The sequence below is a fragment of the Alosa sapidissima genome, chromosome 6 (assembly GCF_018492685.1).
Source record: "Alosa sapidissima isolate fAloSap1 chromosome 6, fAloSap1.pri, whole genome shotgun sequence".
Lineage (NCBI taxonomy): Eukaryota > Metazoa > Chordata > Actinopteri > Clupeiformes > Clupeidae > Alosa > Alosa sapidissima.
In genome coordinates this window covers 31,025,385-31,048,961 of record NC_055962.1, presented here as the reverse complement: position 1 = coordinate 31,048,961, position 23,577 = coordinate 31,025,385, and the positions used below count along the sequence as shown (strand labels likewise).

General features: G+C 40.9%; 1 protein-coding gene across 1 annotated transcript; it reads right to left on the bottom strand.

Moving 5' to 3' along the window:
• Positions 1 to 563: 563 nt before the first annotated feature.
• Positions 564 to 16,875, bottom strand: LOC121711722 (heme-binding protein 1-like). The gene is made up of 5 exons (XM_042095546.1): positions 16,171 to 16,875; positions 7,642 to 7,736; positions 6,597 to 6,729; positions 4,293 to 4,476; positions 564 to 4,149 (listed from the first exon to the last, which is right to left on the bottom strand). The coding sequence occupies exons 1-5, from the start codon at positions 16,427 to 16,429 to the stop codon at positions 3,966 to 3,968; spliced, it is 855 nt and encodes a 284-aa protein (XP_041951480.1). The 5' UTR covers positions 16,430 to 16,875; the 3' UTR covers positions 564 to 3,965.
• Positions 16,876 to 23,577: the final 6,702 nt, after the last annotated feature.

Here is a 23,577-nt window from a genome sequence, read left to right as displayed (position 1 = left end):
GATCTGATCAATTTCAAACAAGCATATTTGAATATTTGAAAGATAGTACCTTCCCAACAAAAGCTTTGTAGACAAATAAATACCCATGTTTATTTCTCCTTTCTGCTAAAGATGACCTAAAAGGGCCACATACTAGCCCTCACCAGCAATAAATCTAAAGGCTGACTGACCAGGGCTTTGTCCCTAAATTAGCCTACATCTTCATAGTCTAATGCTGACATAAAAACTGCTTCACCAATTTGGTTCTTACCACACATAGGGTGACTTTTTTTGAGTGCAGTTTGTTTACCATGTCAGCTACATGGTGATTCAATTTCTCATGGTTAAATTGGTTGTAACTGTAATTAAGGCTATATGAAAGGGTGACAGAATAATTGAAACTATAAGCATTGAATTGTATCCCTTCTGAATTCATACCAAGTGTTTATTTTATGACAGTCATTTAAATTATAATATTTTTTTTATTTTTGAGCACATATGAACTTCTTATAGCAGAACATCTATCCACTTCTTCAATATCTCGATCACCTACCATCAAACAAAGGAGAGTGAAGTCACAGGGGAACACAGCATGTACTTTATTTCAGGAGAACATCATTTCTTTTCAAAAACCTAGTATGCCAAGCTTTAGACATGTGTTTATATTCATCATGCCAGTGTCAATGTTTGCAAAATAAAACCAAAGAACAAATCTTTTGTAGCCTAGTTATTTTGTCATATAAACTTGCTGTATAAACTTCCTGTAATTGCTACTGTTATAATAAACACCTTAATTGGAAACTGGAAAATGTGTGTACTATATGAAAAGAATAAACAGAATAGTGTGAAATCTGAAAGGTTGGTTAGTTTTTCAGCTTCCAAAGTGCTTTGCAGCATTAGCATACAGCATAATGCATACAGCATAGTGCGACTTCTACAGCATACAAATCTATAGCATAGCTTATCACAGAGACAAGGTTTCCTATTACAACCAAAATCTGTAAAATGCACTACAAAATAACACAATGAGGTGCTCTGCTGGTCATATATCTTTGCAATGCAGGAGTAAAGTTAAAGGTGCAATTTTGTCTATATAGCGTATGATGATGTACAAATTATTACACATGTCAAGATGAGAAATATGAGATTTGGATAAACACAACACTACTGACATCTCTAAGAGACACTTAAGAGAACATGGGGTCACTGTCCGCAAACAGCAACTTCCCACATGACTTGGTCCACAACATCATCACAAGACACTGTGATAGAAATGAGACAGAGGCAGAACTTAGCTAAAACATCACTCTGAACCAAACCAGTACATACACTGAAACAAGAAGATGCACTCACAAGCAGACTCTAGAAGTAAAAGCAGCAGTAGTTAAAACAGCACTAAAGAGCTTTTTACCCCTTCCACATGTCACAGCATAAGTCACCGTGGATACTATCACTAAGTGACAAAGAGACGACTTGAGTGGCAGCATTCCATTTGAATCTCCATAAAACAATGATAGACTGTAGTGTACAAATAGATACTTGCCGGAATTAGGAGCTCTCGTTCTACACTGCTGTCCATCCATTCCCTCTATATCGTATCAGAGTAATGTTTAGAATTTGTTACATAGACACACATTTCGTGCTGTACAGTGGTAACAGACAACTATGCTTCTCAACCGTAGGGGGGCTCCGAGAGCAAATCTTCTTTAGTTCTTTGCACGAAAGAGTGAAAGATAATATTCAAGGGTTCATGTTTCTGTTTTAGAGACAGCGAAGTCACAAACAGCAGCACCGCGGATCGGGAGTTGAGCATGCTGACAATCGAGCTAAAAGGCATATCTGTTCAACATGCACTTAGTTTTCTGTTATGGTTTGTCTATTATAGTCTTTATTTATTTTCATTAGGCTATTGATTGAGTCTTACCAACTTTTTTAATTGTTTACTACTATTTTTAAAGTTTACTACTTTAAATGTAACTATTGTATTGTTGTTATTTGTATGTCGCTTTGGACAAAAGTGTCTTCTAAATACCATAACCATAAACAAATCTTTATGAGACAATTCTACCCCCATAGTTAGTGTGTGTTAGTGTGAGTGTGTGTGTCTGTGTGTGTTAGTGTATGTTGGTGCGTGTATGTGTTAGTATGAGTGTATGTGTGTTATCCATTCTATTCCCTCAGGTGTGAGTGGCCCATCCCTGACGAGGATGAGGTTACAAGACATGGAGAGACTGCGTTCTTATTTCAATAGTCTGCATCATAGACTGTGTTCTTATATTTCTATGAGCTGCAATAGAGACTGCGTTCTATATTTCTATGGGCTGGATCAGAGACTGCGTTCTTATATTTCAATAGTCTGCATCATAGACTGTGTTCTTATATTTCTATGAGCTGCAATAGAGACTGCGTTCTATATTTCTATGGGCTGGATCAGAGACTGCGTTCTTATATTTCAATAGTCTGCATCATAGACTGTGTTTTATATTTCTATGGGCTGCGTTCACAAAACATGAAACTATGGTGCGGCAAACAGACACCCTGCTGTGTTAAGCAAGCATAGCTGAGAAGGCCCTTCATTGCTTACTTATTAGAACAATTTTCCTCCCGAACCTGACGAGATCGGTTTAAGTATGTGTTTTAATTTTAAATAGTTTTAAGTATCCTTCATTTTAAAAGGACTTTAATTGGACCCATTGCACGTACTGCCTTTTAAATACTGTGTGGTTTACACACACACTTCCCTGCTTCCCTGCTTAAAGCCCCCAGCTCTCTCCTGTCTAGTATGTGAGAGGGTCCACAGCGCCTCCTCGGGAGGAAGTAGGTGCCCTGAGGAGGAAGTAGCTGCCCTCTCGTATCTGGACAGCTTCCTCCTGCCTGTCAGCATATGGATTCAGTTTTCAGTTTCTCAGTTTTAAATAACACTGACTTACACCAACAGTTTATTTTAACCATAACCACTGAGAAATTCTTTATGTGTTCTCATGTGGAAACTGGCGCTGGCGCTGGAGTGTATAAGACTCAACAGTTGTGTCTTTCTAAAACCATGACACATGTCCGAATGGAAGTATAATTTAATTGTAGCCAGAATAGTCAAAATCTCTTGCCGCAACATTAAGAAGTGGCACACATTTGGTTTTGGTTTCGCACCCTGTGTTCAAGAAGGTATTTCAAAAATATATGGAATATGTGTACAGATAACGGTTATACAAATATCAAAATACATTTCTTCTGTCTGAGAACATGTCAATCATTAATACGATGAAATAACATTTCCTATATACTCTGAATAAACTCTGAATATCTTACACTAATATACAAGTAGTAGTGTGAGGCCTACATTTCATACAACCAAAATCTAGGACATGGACACAATTCGGAGGTGGCACGGGTCCGTTAATGCAAGTGTAGTGTGTGTACAGTACAAATGGCACATCAGTTGACTGTGAGGCCGATCTGTTAAAGAGTGTGCTGGTATTTAAAGAGCCATATGCTGACATACACCTTATCACAGTGTAAACAGTGTGCACAGCTATGTGTGTGAGGAACAGTCTACATATGCCAAAAGCCTCTATGATGTGGATTTATCCACTCAGAGGTGTCAGGAGCAACACAGGATTCCTCATTCCAATGCTGCCAACACTAGGTGCACTCAAATGAACAGGAGGCCTAAACTGCTAGCTGCACAGTGGGGACAACACAAGAAGAGAATCCTACCCAAGCAGCATAAGACAACAGCAGTATGACAACAGTGTTCACAGATTCACACACTGTCCGAGTGTACCGTTGTCAAGGTAGAGCTCCAGAGTCAGGTGTGTGGATTGTTGATAAATTCTCAAAATTCTGGAATTGAGGTAGAATGACAAAGAAACCAATGGGGTAAAAGAGTCAGTGATTCTGGAATGTGTCTGGCTCTGTTCTGGTGTGGCGTTGTGCCTGGACCAGAGCCAGTTTGCAGTGGGAGTAGGAGGGACTATGAGCACAAACTCTCACGCTCCCCCTCGATCCACAAACCAGATCTCGTTGTGGCGGTGGGTGGCTGCAAGGCTGGTGTATCCAGCCACAATGAACGAGATGCCAAGACTGAGATTCAGGTCTGCGGAGTCCAAAGCTGCGACTAGAATCTGGATCTGCTCCAGAATGGACGCCTCATTAGTGCTGCCGCTGAATTCTCTGTATACCAGAGACAGGAAATATAAGTAGCTGTTTAGATTTGCAATGCTTCCAGGGCTGACAAAACATTCCAGAATGTTCACAATATGTCCGCAGTCACCAATATGAAAAGGGACACTGACTATAAACATAATTCCTCTTACCTGGTGTAGACCACTGCTGAAGGCCATGTTTCTATGGTGATATCGGGGTCAAAGGGCATCGGGGGCTGGTCCTGGTACTGCTCGGGGATGCAGTACGCCACCGTGACCTCTGGCGCCAGAGCACTGCGGGACGTGTCTGTCTGAACCACCGTCACTATGGGGATGGTCATGCCCAGATAGGTTCCTGTATGAAGCACAAGCGTTTCAAAATCCAATTCCAATTCAAAATTGGAACTCCATTGTGGGTCTCGCTGCAAAGGTTTGTATCCTGTCAACTATGTAGACTATTTTTCCTTATCTTTGTAAGTCACTTTGGATAGAAGCATATGCTAAATGAATAAAATGTACATGTGTTCAAAGTGCACCTGGTCATGATCTTACAGGCCCCTGCATAAAGGCGCAGACAGGCGTGCATTAGTGTGGACCTGTTCCGTGTTTCCTGCTGAAATCCTGCTGCAATCCCGCTGCTGGCTCAATGTACTTTTGCGTTTTCATGCAACATACAAAAATGCCTTCAGCTTTCAGCCAACTACTATGTAATTCCAAAGGTGAATTCAAGAAAACATGTTAATATTAAAGTGTAATTCCGGCGAAAATTGACCCAAGGGTGTTTTTCTGCATTAAAACACATCAAATAAGCGGTTAAGTATAAGACTGTTAAGAACACTTACCAACTGTCACGATTTGCGATTTGGGGCTATAGCATATACCAGGCCAAGCTCTGTAGTGGTTGATCAACTAAAGATTACTGTCTCCGCAGCTTATTTGATGTGTTTTAATGCAGAAAAACACCCTTGGGTCAATTTTCGCCGGAATTACACTTTAAGATATTCTTATACATGTACTCTTCAACACATTTAGTCTCGGTCTGATTCTCTCTTCTCCTCTTAAAGTCCAAAAAAATAGTAGACTGTGCAGCTACACAGGCTTATTTACTTACTTGGAATATCATACAAAATCTAATAAAGATTATACCTAAAATATGTACAATGCTAGAGGCATTCAGTCCCTCCCTCGACAGCCTCTCCACACATCTTCATATCTCTGGGGCTAAAAGGTTAAGCCGTAGACCTACATTGCAATGAATTTCCCTGACAAGTGATTGGTCCAACACCTGTTAGTGATTTTTTTAATCCTAAAAATATCCTGACCCCAACCCACATTGCGATGTGAAGAACCTCTTATTAAAAAGAGCAGTTATGGAACAGAAAATCTGGGGTGACCTTGTGGAGCAAACCACTAAAACCTGCAGGGTTGTGCTTCTGGATAATCCAATACTAAACAACCATGTCTTACATCCAAAAACAACATACAGCACATAAATGATGATGTGCTACTCTAACAGAGTAAGATTGGGGGATTGAATGAAATGTTACAATATGGACATCTCCGACTACTAACATCTTCCAAATTCAAACCCCAACTTTGTGCATTGAAGTAATGAAAATTTTATTTCATGACATTTGGAATAGAACTGGCCTTGATCCAAATGTCTGATTCCTCTCTCATCTCTCAGTATGGCTGTACTCTGTAGTTTGTGTTTAAAACTAAGGGGTCCTTTGTGCACTGTTGTTTTCCCCCTCAACAGCATCTGACCAATAACCTTTGAAAGATCTCGACTTGCACTAAGCATGTGAGCAGTAATGGTGTACAATATTTTCTTTTGTGTCTGTGCTGGGTTTAAGGGTTCTCTGTGTGTGTGTGTGTGTGTGTGTCTTCTGTGTTTGTAAGGGCTCTGTGTGTGTGTGTGTGTGTGTGTGTGTGTGTGTGCATGCATGTGTGTGTGTGTGCATGCATGTGTGTGTGTGCGTGTGTGCGTGTGTGTGTGTGTGTGCATGCATGTGTGTGTGAAGGCTCGCGGTGTGTATATGCTGTGTGTGTGTGTGTGTGTGTGCGCATTTTGCTTCTTCCAGTAGTTTTTAAGTAATTGTAGGGCACCCTTGAGCAAGGCACTTAACCCTGAGTTGCTCTGGGGACAGTGGCCCTTGTAATATAACTGACTATGTAAATCGCTTTGGATAAAAACCTCTGCTAAATGAATAAATGTAAAGGTCTGTATAAAGGCTCTCGGTGTGTGTATGTGTGTATGCATTGTGTGTGTGTGTGTGTGTGTGTGTGTGAAAAGACATGTGTATATGTGTGTGCTTGTGTGCGTGCGCGCGTGCGTGTGTGTAAAGGCTCTCCGTGTTTGATAAAGCTCTCGGTGTATATGTGTGTATGCTCTGTGTGTGTGTATGCTCTGTGTGTGTGTGTGTGTGTGTGTGTGTGTTATTCGGCCTGTCTGGCTAGAGAGTGCCTGGTCACCTGCGGAGTTCTGCTGGCAGATGAAGCGCATGATCTTCATGAAGCCGGCGCAGATGCTCTGCTCATACGTCTCCTCCCTCATGGTGATGCACGCCCACACCGTCTTCTCGTAGCGCCGCTTATCCACCTGCACCTGCACACACGCACACACACAGGGTTAGAGAGAGTAAACTCAACACACATACACAATGTCTCATGTTGCTTTGGACAATAAGCATCTGCTTTGGTAAGAGGCTGCATGTTTGTTGCCTCTGGAAGCAACAAAATACTCCCAAATAATCAGCAGTGAGCTGCACTATTCATTGCGGCCTTCTCAGTTCGCTAATTGCATTTGTTCAAATTGTGATTTCGATTAAAAATAGATTAATCTCACACATACACACACCTCCCCCAACACACAGTGACAAACATACTGTATGCAGGCATTCAAACACACACATCATCAGTCACTTAGATGTGGCTTATTTAATTGCTTGCCTAAAGTTGGCTCAGTATATGTCAACTGGCTGCTGTATTGAAAACCAAATTTCATTTCCTTCCTCTATTTTTTTTTTTTTTATGAAAAAGCTGCTTTGGGATTATGATGTCCAGTCAGTCACATGCCTCTAATATGAAAAGGGCTGCGATCGCGAGCAACAGGAAGGAACCGAGGTAATTCAGGGAAAAAGCTCCTTCAGAGCGCAGTTGGAAAATTCCTTCACAAGATTAAATCCATGTCCTTAAAAGGTCAGAAACATCATCTTGACCATTCAGTCAGGGCCGTTCTTACTCCCGACTTTAAACTGTTCATTTTAGTGCTAATGCAATGTTTATTGATGCCAATGCCTCAAGTTCCTTTGGACAAAAGCATCTGCCTTGGTAAGAGGGTGTGGGTGTGTGTGTGTGTGGGGGGGGGGAGGGGGGGCCACTGAGACCACTGCACATTTGAATATGACCGTCAACCCATTCGAATGTCACTCAGCAACCATAGGATAACGTCAGAAAAATGTGCAGTGGTCTCTTAATTTTTTCCAGAGCTGTATTTTCATGAGAGCGAGATGGCCACCTTGTCAAGGCATTTGAGGACTGTGAAGGGGACTCTCTCTCGCTCCTGGCTGGTGTCCATTTCCATGGTCAGCTGCTGGATTGGTTCGGCCATGTCTGTGGTGAGGACCAAGAGAGGGAAAAATGCACTTACAAAAATGGAGACGCATCATTCAACTCGCCTTTAATATGATGACCTCATTTTTAGACCTTGAAGACTTGCAGTGATAAGAGACTGATAATCTGGAGATAACAAGATGGCGTTCTGCTTATGAAAACATTAAGTCCCTGCTGACACAAAATAAAATTCAACTGAACAAACAAAAGCCTTTCTGTTGATCTTAACTTACTGTCTGTGTAATTGGGTGATATGTGACATGGTATACAAGACAATTAACTTTGTAATAAAGAGTATTTTCAGCCATTTATAGATAAATGACAACATTCTGATAAACTCACGTGGGTTACTGGTAAGCAGAATACATAGTTATTTGAAAATTGTGCAACATTTTAAAGGCACACTATGCAGGATTTTCACCTTTCCGAAGCCAATTTGCATAGGCTGACAATCTCGAGAATCGTGAAACATTAGGCCTAACTTGTCAGTAAATATAGCTCTTCGGAGATAGTTTTTGCCTGTTGTTAATCCTTCACTTCCACAACAAAAGCATTTTCATTGTGTACAGGGGGATATGTCACGACAAGTTTGCTATTTACGACAGCAGAGTAATATATCGCGACTCTAGAGGGAGCTCTACAGTAGTGTTGCGCGGGTTAAGGTTTTTTAACATCCGCACCCAGCCGACCCGTCAGCAGCGGTGGAGGAAGTAGGCCTACTGAATCTCAGTACTTAAGTAAAAGCAGAGGTGGAAAAAGTATGAAAATATTGTACTCAAGTAAAAGTACCAATACCTTGATAAAATATTACTCAAGTACAAGTTAAAATACCGATCTGAAAATGTACTCAAGTAAAAGTAAAAAGTAGTTCATTTAAAATGTACTTTAAGTAAAAGTTACTTAGTTACTTTTTTTTGGGGGGGGGTGTACCAGAACAACCAGTTTTACCAGAGACTTTCTAATGAGGAGACACAGCACTCAAAAAATCCTCCAAAGTAATGCATGGGGTTAGTTTGTAACGCCAATATGGCAGTTGTCTACACATATCACAACCCTTCCGCGGCAAAACGTTGACATGTGAATACGTTGAGCCAATCATGTGGTGTGTTGTAAAATACATTGAGCCAATCATGTGGTGTGCTGTGAAGACATCGTGCCAATCATCTGTTGTGATCTCGCTGCTGGAGCAAGATTGGTGTCGTGAAGCCTTACGCACACGCATTTCTGCCGAAATAGATGCACGATAAGTGCCCAAAAAGTGTTGCAATATGGCCGCCGAGTGGAGGTACTTGCCTGATAAGGATGTTGAGAAATGGAGATCTATGTGAAAAATCACCTCCTTTAAGTTCTTTAAGTTTGAGCAGTAGTTGATTTTCAAAGTTAGTTGCACTCATCCTTGGGTCGCTTTGCAGTGAACAGTAATCCAGCACAACTGAAAAGCCCCTCACAGGCAGCTGAGGCAGACAGGCCAATGTTGAGTTGCAGAGAGTTTTTTTTATATTTGGAAATGAGCAGAAGGTTCAGCAGATTAAAGGGCGTCAAACTAGGGGGGAAAGTGGGAAGTATAGGGCCCCAATAGAGGAGAGGGCCCTTGAAAAGTGGAATACAGGGGGCACAACATTTTCATCAGGCATTAGTAATAACTCAGGTAATCCACACATAAAAATCCAAACAACTCCATAAGTAGAGTCATGTGTAATGAAGTGGAATAACACAGGGAAAAAGTATTGAACACGCTAAGAAAAAGCACTAAGGCAAGGAAAGGGAAGGAACGAGCTGGAATCTGTACGTAGTTAGAGAGTAGTTATCCTTTCTATCTGCGCAAATTAATATAAGCTTGGTTAGTAGCTTACATATTGATGGGCTATAAAAAGGTTTTTCATTACCAAGGTGTCACACAAGAAACATTTCATGATGGATAAAAGCAAAAAGCTCTCCCAAGACCTTTGCAACCTTATTGTTGCAAAACATATCAATAAAACTGGTTACAGATGCATTTCAAAACTTCAGAATCTTCCAGTAAGCAGCATGGGAGCCATTATCTCCAAGTGGAAGAAACATCACTGCATCATCAACCGGCACAGGATCTCCTCGCAATATTTCTGACCAGGGAGTCAGAAGGATAGTCAATTCCAAGAGCCAAGGACCACTCGGAGAAAGCTCCAGAAAGACTTGAAGGCAGCCGATTCAATTAAATTCAATTAAACAGTTCTGGAAGTAATCTGGAACTAAAGATCAGGATTCACAAGAGGGAATCTGGAATCTGTTTAGAACAATGGACCAAAATCACACCTGATACTGCGACTAATACGTTTTGTCATACAGGAAATGTCTTGAAGCTGTCTTTACAAACAAAGGCTTTTCCACAAAGTATTGAAGAAATTTCAGTAGGCACGTTCAATACTTTTTCCCTGTGTCATTCCACTTTAATACACAAAACTCTTATGTTTGGATTTTTTATATGTGTGTTAATATAATGAGTGGTGAAAATTTCGAATAGACTCACTGGAAGTTTAGGCTAATTACTGAAAAAAAAATTAAGCGTTCAATACTTATTTCCACCATATATTTATTTTACCTGAATATTTTAACTCCCAAATTAAATGTAAAAATGAATGTCAGACGAAATGTAAAGTTTGACTGACTGGATTTTGTATACAAAACATAGTGAAAACTGTCTAAGGTCACTCTCACTCTCCCTTGCTAAAGAGCTAAATGGTTTAGTCCGCCTGCATGATTCATAAGGTAGTCTATCTTTTGTTTATTTAGTTGAGCATCGCTAGTAGTGGACCGCTAATTGTTGTGCTGCTGGTGCAATGTCTTTCTCCAAGAAAGCCAAGTCAGGTTACTAAAAACAAAGGCCGAAACAGGAAAAAGAGAGACATCCAAATGAGGGGAAACAACTGCTAATAAACTTCTTTCCAAAGAAAGGTGAGCACAAACGTCAAAACACGAAATCCAATGGTGTTTGCTTGAATATCTCCGCAATCATTGGTGCTAAAACGAACTGAGACAACCCATTGGAAAAGCGGAAAATACACTTTCATAGGTTAGGCTAATCTGATGCATCTCGTGATCCAGCTCCATCTCCATCACTTTCAGAAAGACTGCATGGCGTCAGCTTGATTCATGTCCTGTTGTAGGCTACATGCTGATCATTATCACTAGGCTAGTGGTTTAGGGCGCGATTTTTTTTCTGTTTTCTGTTTTCGTTAGTCTTAACTTTTTTTTACTCAAGTAACGGATGGGATTTTTGATGTAGCGAAGTACAATACTTCACTCAAAAAGTAATCAAGTAAAATTTAAAATACCGATTTTATAAACTACTTAAAAAATACAAAATACACAGAAAAACTACTCAATACAGTAACGTGAGTAAATGTATTTCGTTACTTTCCACCTCTGAGTAAAAGTACAAATACACAGAGAAATATTTACTTTAGTAAAAGTAAAAGTACCACACTGACAATCCCACTTAAGTAAAAGTAAAAAGTACCTGCTTTTAAATGTACTTTAAGTATTAAAAGTAAAAGTATTTGCATAATGATTTATTCTCTTAATATATCTATATTCTAAAAGAAAAATTAGTATGGGCTGTGGCATTTTAATTAAGCTAGTTTTAGGTTATACTCGACTAGTTTTAAGCTAATGCAATTGTGCTTACCATATGTGGCCCAGTTTACATTCTGACCTACAATTCTAGAGACTGTAATGGTTATCTACTAGGGTGATCTGCTGAGTATATCATTCAGCAAAACACAAGAGCCTGAAGTTTAACGGGGTAGACCAGGGAAACGTCGGGTGGATCGTAATGCCAATTCTGCTGATTGAACAGAAAAGTTGCTGAGAAAGGTGTCTTTATGATTAGGTTCAGTTTCACTTGCGCAGACGCACATAGACATTGAATGAGCGCTCACATTTCTACCCCCCAACAGTAGGCTATGCCTCTTTATTTGATCACACACAATTAAGAAATATTTCCTAATCTGGAAAATGTTTATGCTACGTTTTTTTCGGACAATGGTTCTATAATAGTCTACCATTCATTTGTGCCGCAAATTATCAGACGTGTGACAGAAGCATGGGCATAGCCTGTAACTTCGCTGATCCGCGGATAGCAATCTCATCGGAGAGGAGGCCCTAACGCTGCAGATAACAGACAGAAAGGCACACAACACAGTTGCATGTCCAGTGTAGCCATGGGTTTGGTGAATATAGCCTACCGAATGCAGATGGCTACAAGCTCACGCTTTGCCTGGTCTACACTAGAAGCTGTTTCAAAGATTTAGAAGCTGGGCACGTAGCGCAGAGTAAAAGTACAGATAATTGCTGTAAAATGTAACGAAAAGTCAAAAGTATGCACTATAAATTCAATAACAAAAAAATAACAAATACGTGGAAAATTTACTTAAGTACAGTAACGAAGTATTTGTACTTCGTTACATTCCACCACTGCCCGTCAGGAGAGTTAGGGGCCGTGCACACGACGCCGGTTTTTGTGAAACCGGTGAGGTTTTGTTAACGGTTACGCCTTGCATGTACACGACGCCGGCAGTTTAGGAGACTGAAACCGACAGCTTTTGAAACCGGCTTCCGAAGTGGGAACTTTTGAAACCGCCGGCTAACTTTCGCCGTGTAGACGCCTGTAGGTGCGAAGCCGGCAACTTTATGACATAGCCCCACCTCTCAACTCAGCCACGGCACTCGACCTGACATGTTGCTTGTCAAAACAAACAAAACCATTTATTTATCATATTAAAATGTTTTTCTTTCCCCTGTCATGATTTATGTGCACAATGTAGCCGATCAGCCTTTAGTGGCTTTAAGTTAGAAGCACACGTTAGCTTAACTTAGTTAAACATTAGCTTACTGCATGTTAGTGTTTTCTCCAGTGGTGCTCAGACCTAATGCAATGCGTAGGCTAAGCATTTGAAATTTCACATAGCAGTCACATACCTTGAAAATGAACTTTATTAGTTTAACAGTTGAATTGAAAACCGAATCGTCTGTAGTCTCCTTATTTCATGCGACTGCTTAACCAGAGCACTTATTAGACATTCTCTGGCTTAACAAACTGTTTCAACAATGTTTTCTTCTACGCGATTCACGCGAAATTATCGTGAAGCTTTGCACAGCGGCGCCATCGACTGGTCTGGCATATGCACTACAGCACATTTAGCCGGTTACACCCATAGACATAATATACATAGACGCCGCATCGACCGCTGCTCCCTACTAGCGCTGACGAGATTTGGAGCCGCCATCTTGGACCGGTCATCCACTCCACTCAGTGTAATCTGTTTGGCCGGTGCAATGAGCTGTCAGCACACTTAATTAATCATATCTCACTGAATACCGAACAGATTTTCACGCGGTTTTTTTTACTGCAAAGGTCATACATGTAGCTATGATACAGGCCACATTGTTCGAAAATACAAAATACAACCAATAGTACGGTAATGTTAAATCTTACTTGTGAAAAGTAAATCCCCCCGAGTATGGTCCGCCGATTTGAGCAGGAACATGCTGCACAGTGCTGTCATCTTGTGTTTTCTGCTGCAACGCAATGAGGAGTATGACAGGTCCAAGATGGCGGCCGCATTTCTTGTTTCCAGCAGCCAATGCGGCGTCTATGTATATTATGTCTATGGTTACACCTCTGTGTGTACACGTAAGGTTTTTTCTTGCCGGAGTCGTTAAAGGTGTGAAAGCGGTAAGAGAAAATCCACCCGGCGGTGTCGTGTAAACGGCCTCTTAATCCGCACCCACCCGACCCTGAAAAATATGCGCTGATTAACGACCCGAACCTGACCCGACAAAAAACAAAACAATGTGTCTATAGCCTAGGCTATCCTTTGTAGTTCATATTATTGAGGTAGAGACAATGCTTTCTTATTAACTAAACACTGAAACAAAAAGAATTTGAACTGTAGGCTATGCTTCAACAAAGAGTTGTTGCGGCTTGGCTCGCTAGCATGTTGGATTAATTGAATCTGAATCTAGCTTCATGGACATAGGCTAGGCCTACTAAATAAATAAATAAACTCAAGTAACAGGCTACATCATGTAGCCTATGAACTCTCTCTCTTTCTCCACGGGCGCGCGCGCAAACACACACATTGACACAGATGCGTTCAATTGATTTAAACCCTTCATATCTGTCTGTTGCCTAAACTTTACATTTTTATGAACTGAACCAGAAATCTGTCTAATGAAAGAAAGTTGAAAATAACCGATGCAGAGAGATACCTCAAAGTGCAGGTATTTAATGCAACTCTGGACATCATAATCAGTCAGCTCTCCCAAAGATTTGCAAGTATGCGGGAAACTTGTGTCATGTGTTTGAGTCTTTACGTCCTATGACCCTTCAACTCGCAGGTGATGATGAACTGCTTGAAAAGGCAAGACGTTTGTCAGACCATTATAGCAGGGATATTGCACCGACATTCCCAACACAACTCCTCTCATTCAGGTCTTGCTTTAAAGCAGAGATTTCACAGAAGTCATCTATTTTTCAACTTGCCAAAATGCTGGTGGTAGATTATGACAGTGTAACATTCACATTCGGGGAAGTGTGTAGGCCTACTGCTCTCATGTTGTTTCTGACATTGCCTGTGACTGTGGCAACAGCTGAGCGATCTTTTTCTAAACTCAAACTTATTAAGACCTACCTAAGGAGCAGCATGGGGCAGGAGAGGCTCAGTGGGTTAGCTATTCTGTCCATTGAAAATACGACAGCCAGAGCATTAAATATTGGGAACATCGTTAACGATTTTGCACAACGAAAGGCTCGTAAGATGGCCTTCTTCTAATGGCCTAATTCACGCATATTGGGGATTGTATGCATATGAATGATTTTATTTGGTTTCTGCACGGTTAAATAAGTTAGGCTACATTAAGTTTTGTTTCTGCGCAGTGCGAGTTTATAAGCAAGCAACGCTTGCAGTTTCAGCAGAGGGTTGAAGAAGCGCATTGAGCGCATTGAGTGTTCCCATAATTCCATGCGAGTTTTTGTTAATGCAGTAATATTAGATTACCATGGCCTGCAGGCTGTTAATAGAATTATTTTTAATGTTTTCACATGTAATCAGTGTTGGACAAATTACTTCAAAAGCGTAATGCATTATTTATTACTTGTTACTGTCATTTCAAAGTAATTTGTTACATTACAATATTACTGTCTTTGAATTGTAAGGCATTACACTTACATTACTTTTACCAAAATAACAGGAAATATGGATTTGGTGTTCTCAATAGATCTTCATGTGTTCAATGCAGCTCATTACACGGCAGGAGGTGATGTGGTATGGCATAATGACTGAGCTAGGCTTAAGGCTAACAAAAGAACAATATAATGGTTGCTGTTATGGCTCATGGGACAATGTAGGCCCCAAAGGCCAAAGGTCACTCACAACTTAATATAGTAAAATATAGGCATAGTGAAAATGTATGTTGACTTTAAATGGTTCTCATCATTGCTGGTTGCCTTTCCTTCCACTTACAGTGGTGTAGATTTAAATGCAAATACTTTGAGAATAATGGCTACGATCTTTGTCTGTAAAAGCAACATTTTAGTTATTCTCACTGCTTGAAATGAGAAGTATAGCCTAACCATGTTAGATCTGTTGCATGAATGGCAGAGATAACTCAAATTCCCTTTCTACAGTCATCTAAACAAGGCAATCAAATTCCAGGACCAGCATAGATGACTTTTTTTAATTCTTGGAAAATCTTCTCTGGTGCCAATTGAGCAATTCTCAATTTTGGATTAAAAAGCAAAGTAACTTCAGTTACTGAGAATTGTACCGAGTAAAATATTACTGAAATTGTATTGGTAATGCCTTACATTACTGCATTACAGCAAAAAACAATGCATTTCTGTAATTATATTACTTTTTTTAATGCATTACTCCCAACACTGCATGTAATGCATCCTATGTAGTCGTGTGTTTTTTATTTGAAATTGTAATATGTAACTACTAAACTACTTCGGTGCCTCAGGCCCTTTGTAGGCTATAAACAATTGAAGTCAACCTTAATGTGTATTGCATATCAGAGCTAATTCATCCTGGGCCAAAGTATGTCGGTATGGGCCCGCATAGTGCTCTCGCACCTGGGCCCACCATTGGTTTGATACGCCACTGACTAAGTGAGAACTTTGTGAGAAAAAGTGCTTTGTCAATTTATGACCTGCCTGCCCGCGCGATATTTTCCGATCAAGCTTACCCGCACCTGACCCGGGGGTAAACCCGCGGGTAACGGGTTGACCCACGCAACACTACCCTACAGTCTCCAAGAATAGCCTACCTAAACCTGGATAGTGTAGCCTACCTTTAACCAAATGCTCTTGCGTCAGCAACACTTCGATATGCAAAACGACAGACCAAGGCATTTGTGAGTGCTATAGCCTACTGTCTAAAGACAGCTGTCATACCTTGGGGTATGTTCACACGGTGTCCTCTACCGATTTCCTGCCAGTAATTCAACAGCTGATCTGGCTCTTCGAAGTCCATGACCTCTCCGTTGTCTCCCGCCGGGCTGCCGCTGAAGTCGGAGTCGAGGTCGCCGGTAAAAGACTCGAGGTCCTCCAGGGTTATAAGTCCAGAGTGGTGAGACTGCGAGCCCGCTTCAACGCCTCCATCTCTTCCACCCACTCGACCTTCACCATTCAATCTACAACCCTCTCCGTCCATAGTGCAAATGGGGGCATCAAAGTGTTTTTCACGCAAAGGACTGAGTCCAAACGATACAAAAAGTAGCGCCGCCGATACCGATTAAGGCTACAACCCAAAGTGCAACACAGAATAGGAGCGCAACCTCTACAAAGTAACCAGCTATGCAAAGACTAGCCTATACATATGGCTATGGAATCGAATAATTCGTGTCATTCTTCACCTTTCTTCTTAAATAAGTGTATGCATAGCCTACGTTAAACAACGTGTTCTTACGAGAGACTCATTCCGGTTAAATCATGAGGGAGCCTATCCAAAACAACAACTGAGCGGAGTAGGATGAGACACGTGACTGGACGGAAAGGGGAGGGGTTTCATGTGACAGAAAGACAACGGGGCCATGTGACGTGCGCTCTCTCCTCCTGATTGAATCGAAGTCCCCCTCCAGACAGTTCTCCTATACACGGGTTTCCCGTTTACCAACAAAACTAGATGCGCGCGCAGCCGTGAGGCAGAAGACGCTTGGTGGCCGTCCACAACGTTATAAACTTAACCTAAATAGTCGGCTGCTGTAAGCTACAATCGGATTTTTTTGTATACCCCTGTTGTCTCAATGATAATAACATCTCATTTCAGACTATATTTCAAATTTTGACGTACATCGTATTTTGTCATTTTTGGCGAAGACATGCATTCCGTTAGGGATATTGAACATATTTAACATTCTCTAACCATCATGATTTCGAATTGGTGCAGTTTTCAGCACAAAAACTCATTTATTCTTTTGCTCTTTTGCATTGCTCTATGCTGTTCTATGGTGCTTTCTGCCTCTTGGTTGCGTACGCATGTTTTCGTGACGTTCCATAGAAATCCATGTATTCATGGGTTGCATCGGGTCCCTTTCCACAGGTGTAATAATCAAGGACCATGCAGTCTATAGCGCGGGAATGATGCCAAAAACCTCCCTTCCTACCAACCAGTGGATCCATCAAACGTCATGTCAAACGCCTACCAGCACGTTCGTTGCTTTATCATGCAACAACAAATGTGTAGCTACCTCTCCGTAGGTTTTGTTTTTGGTGCATTTTGTCTGTTTGTCTAAAATCTAAGACAGTAGAAAATTATGTTAAACATAATTTTCTACTGTCTTAGATTTTAGTTTCACATTGCTAGTAACGCTTAACATGACCAATAGGGCTACAAATTGTGGTTAACTAGTGTCGATAGCATATTGCGAGTAGTTGTGAACCATAGGAACTTTAATCGTAGCCTATAGCCAAATTGAAATAAATGCGAATTTATGATGATAAGCCTGTCAGTTCGACTGGCGACCCACAGTTGGATAAGCAGGTTCCTACACTGAGGGCTTCTCTGTCTGCTGATGTTTTGCTCAAAGGTCCAGGCGGTCCACATATAGCCTTCATGCCATTTCAGCTGAAAACACTTTTCATTTGTTAGCCTACTTAATAAACGTATCTTTATTAGTGTCAACATTACAGTATTTAGGCTATGTTAATCTCAAGCCACTCTAAGAAATGGCCGTAGGCCTACTTTTACAGTACAGCACAGCAAAATCTATTCAAATTGCAGTCCGAGGGATATTGTCCATAAAACGTTGTTAAACTTAGCCTATAGGCTAGGATGCATAATCACATATTTGGAGATGATTTGAAGTGGGCTCATATGCTTCCATAACGTATTGATGTAGGCCTAGGCCTAAGAAAGAGAAAATGTGGTAAGGCCAGCCTATGGCATTTCTCATATCTCGCAGATAATTGGTAGTCCTGTTTTGCAGATGGTTATTACGCATAATAGTTTAAGCAACAATAAAAATAGCTTGTCACTAATAACGACACAAATAGACTAATGAATGTTCATTTAATGAAGTTTCAACATTGTACAGTTTTCCTACATGTATTCATGTTCCAACACAAGCCTACATGTATCCATCATGAATAAGTACATGTTGCACCAATTCTGGGCACATGTTGGATACGTGTAGGTTCATGTAGGTATATGTAGGCTGCTTCTAAAAAGGCAATTATTCTGATACATGTAAGTAAGGCGGGTGGTATGACGTTCGGTTGGTCGATCGGTTGGTTGATCAGATGGACGGTCGGAAGGTTTTAGGCACGATTCCCGCGCCATAGCAGTCTGCATTCATAATCTAGGCGCTTGATTTTATACACCTCTGGAAAGGGACCTGATGAAACCCTGTTCTAGAATCTTTGTTGTAAAGCAAAGGAAAAACAAACAATGCCGGTGTGTGTAGGTAGAAGCGCATTGACGAACGCATCCTCATTAGCATAAAGATGGGTTATAGCATACACCTATTTTAAAACTTTTAAATTAAAAGAACTTATACAGACCTATATCTTGGGTGAAAGCCTGCAGGAACCAGGTGTTGGGCTTTAAACCTGGCAAAATCTTGCAAATTACTTCAGTAATAATGTGATCTAAGTTTAAATGTAGAAAAAAAATTAGGCCTACTTTTGATTTCAGAGAATAATAGATAGATAGATAGATAGATAGATAGATAGATTCACTTTATTAATCCCCAAAGGGAAATTGCAGTGTTCCAGCAGCCATACAAACACAACATTCACATGTACACGTACATACATACATACATACATACATACATACATAGGCTACATACATACATTATTTAAAAAAAAATAGATTCCTCTCTCTGTAGGGGAGAGTCATTATATTGCAGTGGGTAAAAAAGTCTTTCTGTATCTGTTCTTCTTACAGCTTAGTTGGCATAACCTGAAAACACTTTTTTGATTAACCAAGTTGTGTAGTGGATGTGAGGAATTGTAGCCTAGAAATCTAGACGCACCCTAGCGGCGGCAAATTAATTTGCTCAGCCTGTACGTCTAGTAGCAAACCATAGGAATTTCTATTGGCTGACGCCGTGGACGTCATCCAATCACAGCGCTCTATTTTGTTAGAGAGTCTTAAGGCGGGCTTAACAGGATGACGACAGTCCTACGACGGTGAACAACAAGGAAGGTGGCTATGGCGAACGAAGAGCGGTTGTTTGAATCGGCGTTGGCGTCAACTTTGGAGGAGTTGGACTTGTGCTTTTCTTTGAAAGTTGAGCAACACAATGCACTTAAGTCATTCCTTTCGAAGAAGGATGTATTTGCCGTTTTGCCGACCGGATACGGATATGGTCGTAGCGCTGGCCTATTGCATGCCTAGGCAGTTTGAAAGACAATTCTCTGCCCGCCCCTTGGATTAAGCGAGGTGAATGGGTCAATTCCAGACTATACATTTCAAAGATATAGGATGGCCCGCCAGGCTAGAGGAATTGTCCAATATATTTGACAGTTTGTGCAGCATCCTTCTCTCCACCCCAATTCCAGGGGCTCTAGAGCTGTCCCCAACACAAAGCCAGCCTTCCTGACTTTATTCAGTTTTTTTAGTCTCCCTGGCTGTAATGCTACTGCCCCAACAAATGGCAGAAAAAAAAATTGCACTTGCAACAACACTGATAAAAAACATCTGCAACATTTTGCTGCACACATTAAATTACCTGAGCTTTCTCAAGAAATAGAGTCTGCTCTGTACCCTTCTTGTACAGTATACAGCCTCAGTGTTGTACCTCCAATCCAGTTTATTGTCTATAAGAACCCCCAAAGTTCTCTACTGTCTAATGTAGTTCTCTACAACGTCTATACTTCCTCACCCTGTATTGAAATGGTATAGCTCAGGCCTGGCCCTCCTAAAGTCCACCACCATTTCCCTCGTCTTAGACACATTAAGGTGCATACAAGGTGGTTGCTCCTGCACCATGTCACAAAGCGGTCCACCACTTGCCTGTACTCAGTCATAGGACTGCACCCATTAACCCAACATCGGATCACACAGGGACTATGCCAGAATTTATCTGTCTGTCATGTATCCCAATTGAGAGACTGTAAATCACTCAGCTCAATTATTCACAAATGGAATACCACAGGACATGCAAGATACAGATGTATTGCACTGTGCATCCATCAGTTGTTACACAAATGGCAAATTATGGGCAAGGTTTGAGACGAAACCTAGCAGAAAGGCACCTGTAGACATTTTTTGTTGATGAATTGTATTGTTGAGGTGGTTACATGCTGCTATTCCGACATGCCGCTACTTAGACATTGGCGTCTAATTGTCGAAGTGGCGGCATTAACATTCATTTTCAAGCGTCCCACTACTGCAAAAAATGTTTTTCCATTGTCGGAGTAGCGGCACTTGACCTTTTTTTTCAAACGTCCTGCCATTCCGACATGAGGCCATTAACAGTGGCGTAGCCAGGATTTTAAAGTAGGCCTAGGGTGGGCCTTTATTTTTTTTATTCCAATATGGGGCAAAGTCGCCAAACAGTAAGTGAGCTCATATTTTGGGAACACTTTGATGTATGTTAACGAAACTTGGTCACATGACAACTGACCCCCTCCCAAGGGTACACAACAAATTTGGTGTAATTCGGCCACTGGGGGCGCTATAATTAGCGAACCTGCGTTTAGGGGTTACAGTATATCATGATGACGTAGGGTTAGCAAAAAAAATCCAATGGCTAGTCATACTCTTCATACTCATATTGATGATCATTGCAAATTTTCCCCACTCATTATAAACAATTGGCCCTATTGGATTTTCCTTAAAGAGAAAGTAAATCATCAGCAGTCACAACTTTATTTGGCCCCCTCACTGCTGCTTGCCATTTTTTGTCAAAGATAACTATTTCAACACAAGATATATGTGTTTTAATTCTGTCTAATGACACAAAGCTGAGAATCACATTGCTAAGATACAGACAGAAGATACAAGAAGACAAAATTATTATTACTTGGACCAGTCTTTAAAGGAGAATTCCGGTGTGATATTGACCTAAAGTGAAACATTGAAACATGATACCGAGTGTGAACGTATGTCTCATAGCCCATCTCGGCTTGTCCCCTGCACTCCAAAATATTTACATTTTTAATATAAAAATTTTCAATAGTGGTGCTTCGGCATAGGGCTAGCCATGCAAATAAATCACTGTTTTACACCCATTTACGAGGCTCAATGTATCTCCACACTTCATTGGTAGACTTCCGAGGGCCCTGACATTTAAAACGAGACATTGAGAGCTTTGAAAAAGCACTGGTAGTTTACTTACAAGAGGATTTATACAGACAGTATCTTCACAAAGTTTAGCGTTTGCAGCCATCTTGAATTTAGTCACGATAAGTCTGTTCTGAGTAAGAATGAACAGGTATGATAAGGGATCAGATTCCAAAAATAATTCAGTGGAAATGCATGGATTCCAGTTGCTGCTACTGGAAGAAACTGGAATCCATGCATTTCCACTGAATTATTTTTGGAATCTGATACATTAAAGCCTAAGCAATAGAACTACATTGTGTTGCTTTAAAGCTTGTTTGGGCAGCTGGGGCAGTCCAGTGGGTTTAGATGTACTGGTCATTGACTCCGACTGAGGGTTGCTCAATGCCCACATGCTGCTTTGACATGTGATACATACAGGCACAAGCAGGGTGCGATTTGTGTAAAAACCAGAGGGGGGGTGGGGGTGGTTTTGAATAAGTTTGTACCCCCCCCCAAAAAAAAGCCTAGTAGCCTAGTAATGTCATGGCTAATAATAGCCTATATTAATTTTGCCACCTTTGTAACATTTTAGTTTTAGTTTACCGTGGTGTATGACTTTAAACAGCGAGTGTGCTTGCTATGAACAGCTCCTCTAATGCAGGGTAGGACTACGTTTTGACAATCATACAAATTCACCTTGTTCTTGCCCCATCTGAAATTACTCCTCTACTTTTGCTGCCTCCATCCTTTCTGTATTTGTTGTGTAAAAGAAAGTTGTATATGATGGCACTGAAGTCTTAAGTTAGTGAATTGGCTAACAGTGTTAGTTGGTAACCAAATAGCCTACACATTGTAAGCTACGTGCATTCTCTCTCCTGCTGATTTGCGTTCAGTAGCCAAGTGCGTAATATTGCAAAAGTTGAAAAAATAAATGTGTTTATTGTATAGCCTACAGAAAATAAATAGCCTACTATCATACTGTCAGTTAATTGGCTACAGTGCAGTGAAGAGCTTGGAGAGTAAAGTTATAGGGCAACTTGAAGTTTTATTAAAATAATTTACGAACCAGAACATAAAGACCATGAAGCTTCTATTTCTTGCAGCTGTTAAAACACCCGCTAGATAGTTTAAATACCCACCAACATTCGTTTTTGCAGTACAGATTATTTCTGAAAGTTATTGTCTACTAGGCCTAACCTACTGGCTGATTTATCAAACGAGTGCTTTCTCGTTCGTCCTCCGCAAACTACAGGTGTTTCGGTAGAGAGCCATTGAATAAGCGATGCCAAGCAATTTCTGTAACACTTTTTGTGACATTCAGCAAATATCTCCTCATTTAATGTAAGTTCCTTCGGACAGTAGGCCTACGTTCTACTCTACGTGCAGTTGTTCTCCATCTCAGTTGCATCAGTTTTCTAATTTTGAAGGTTCTAAAATATGACGATATGCTTCACTGAATCCTTCTCGTTTTCTTTCATTTGTTCAGCTAATTTTTCCATTGAAACTAGCCATTTATGATGGATTACACACTCGACATTCTGAAATGTCCTGCACGATTAAGGCCAAATTAAGTTATCACGCAGTCACTGTGTCAGCAGCATGAGTGCTGACGGTGACGGTGCGTTTCTGATGTCAGATTATTATGTAGGCTAGCCTACTAGACTGTTCTCACGTTGCGCTTTACTTATTATGACCGCTGCTTCCGCCGCGCAGCGAAGCGGCGGTCATATAGGTTTAGTCAGATTTTTTTTTCTTTTTCTTTTTCGCATGCCCAAATTTCCGTCAATGAGTCCCGGGACACTGAAAGACCGGGGTACACGAAACTTGGTGGGCATGTAACCCCACATGGATAGCATGGAACCATCGTTTTTCGTTTTGATCTGTAACCCCCCGCTTGACTGGACCCCCCAAAGGAGGGTAGGGCAGACACAGTTTTCTGTGAATATCTCGAAAACCGTGGGGTTTAGGAGGACCATTTTTTTTTGTATGTTGATCTCAAGGGGCCATGTCAACCCATTCCATAACCACTCATTTCATGTATAGCGCCACCTAGTTAAACACAAAAAAGTAAAAATGAGGTGTTGTAA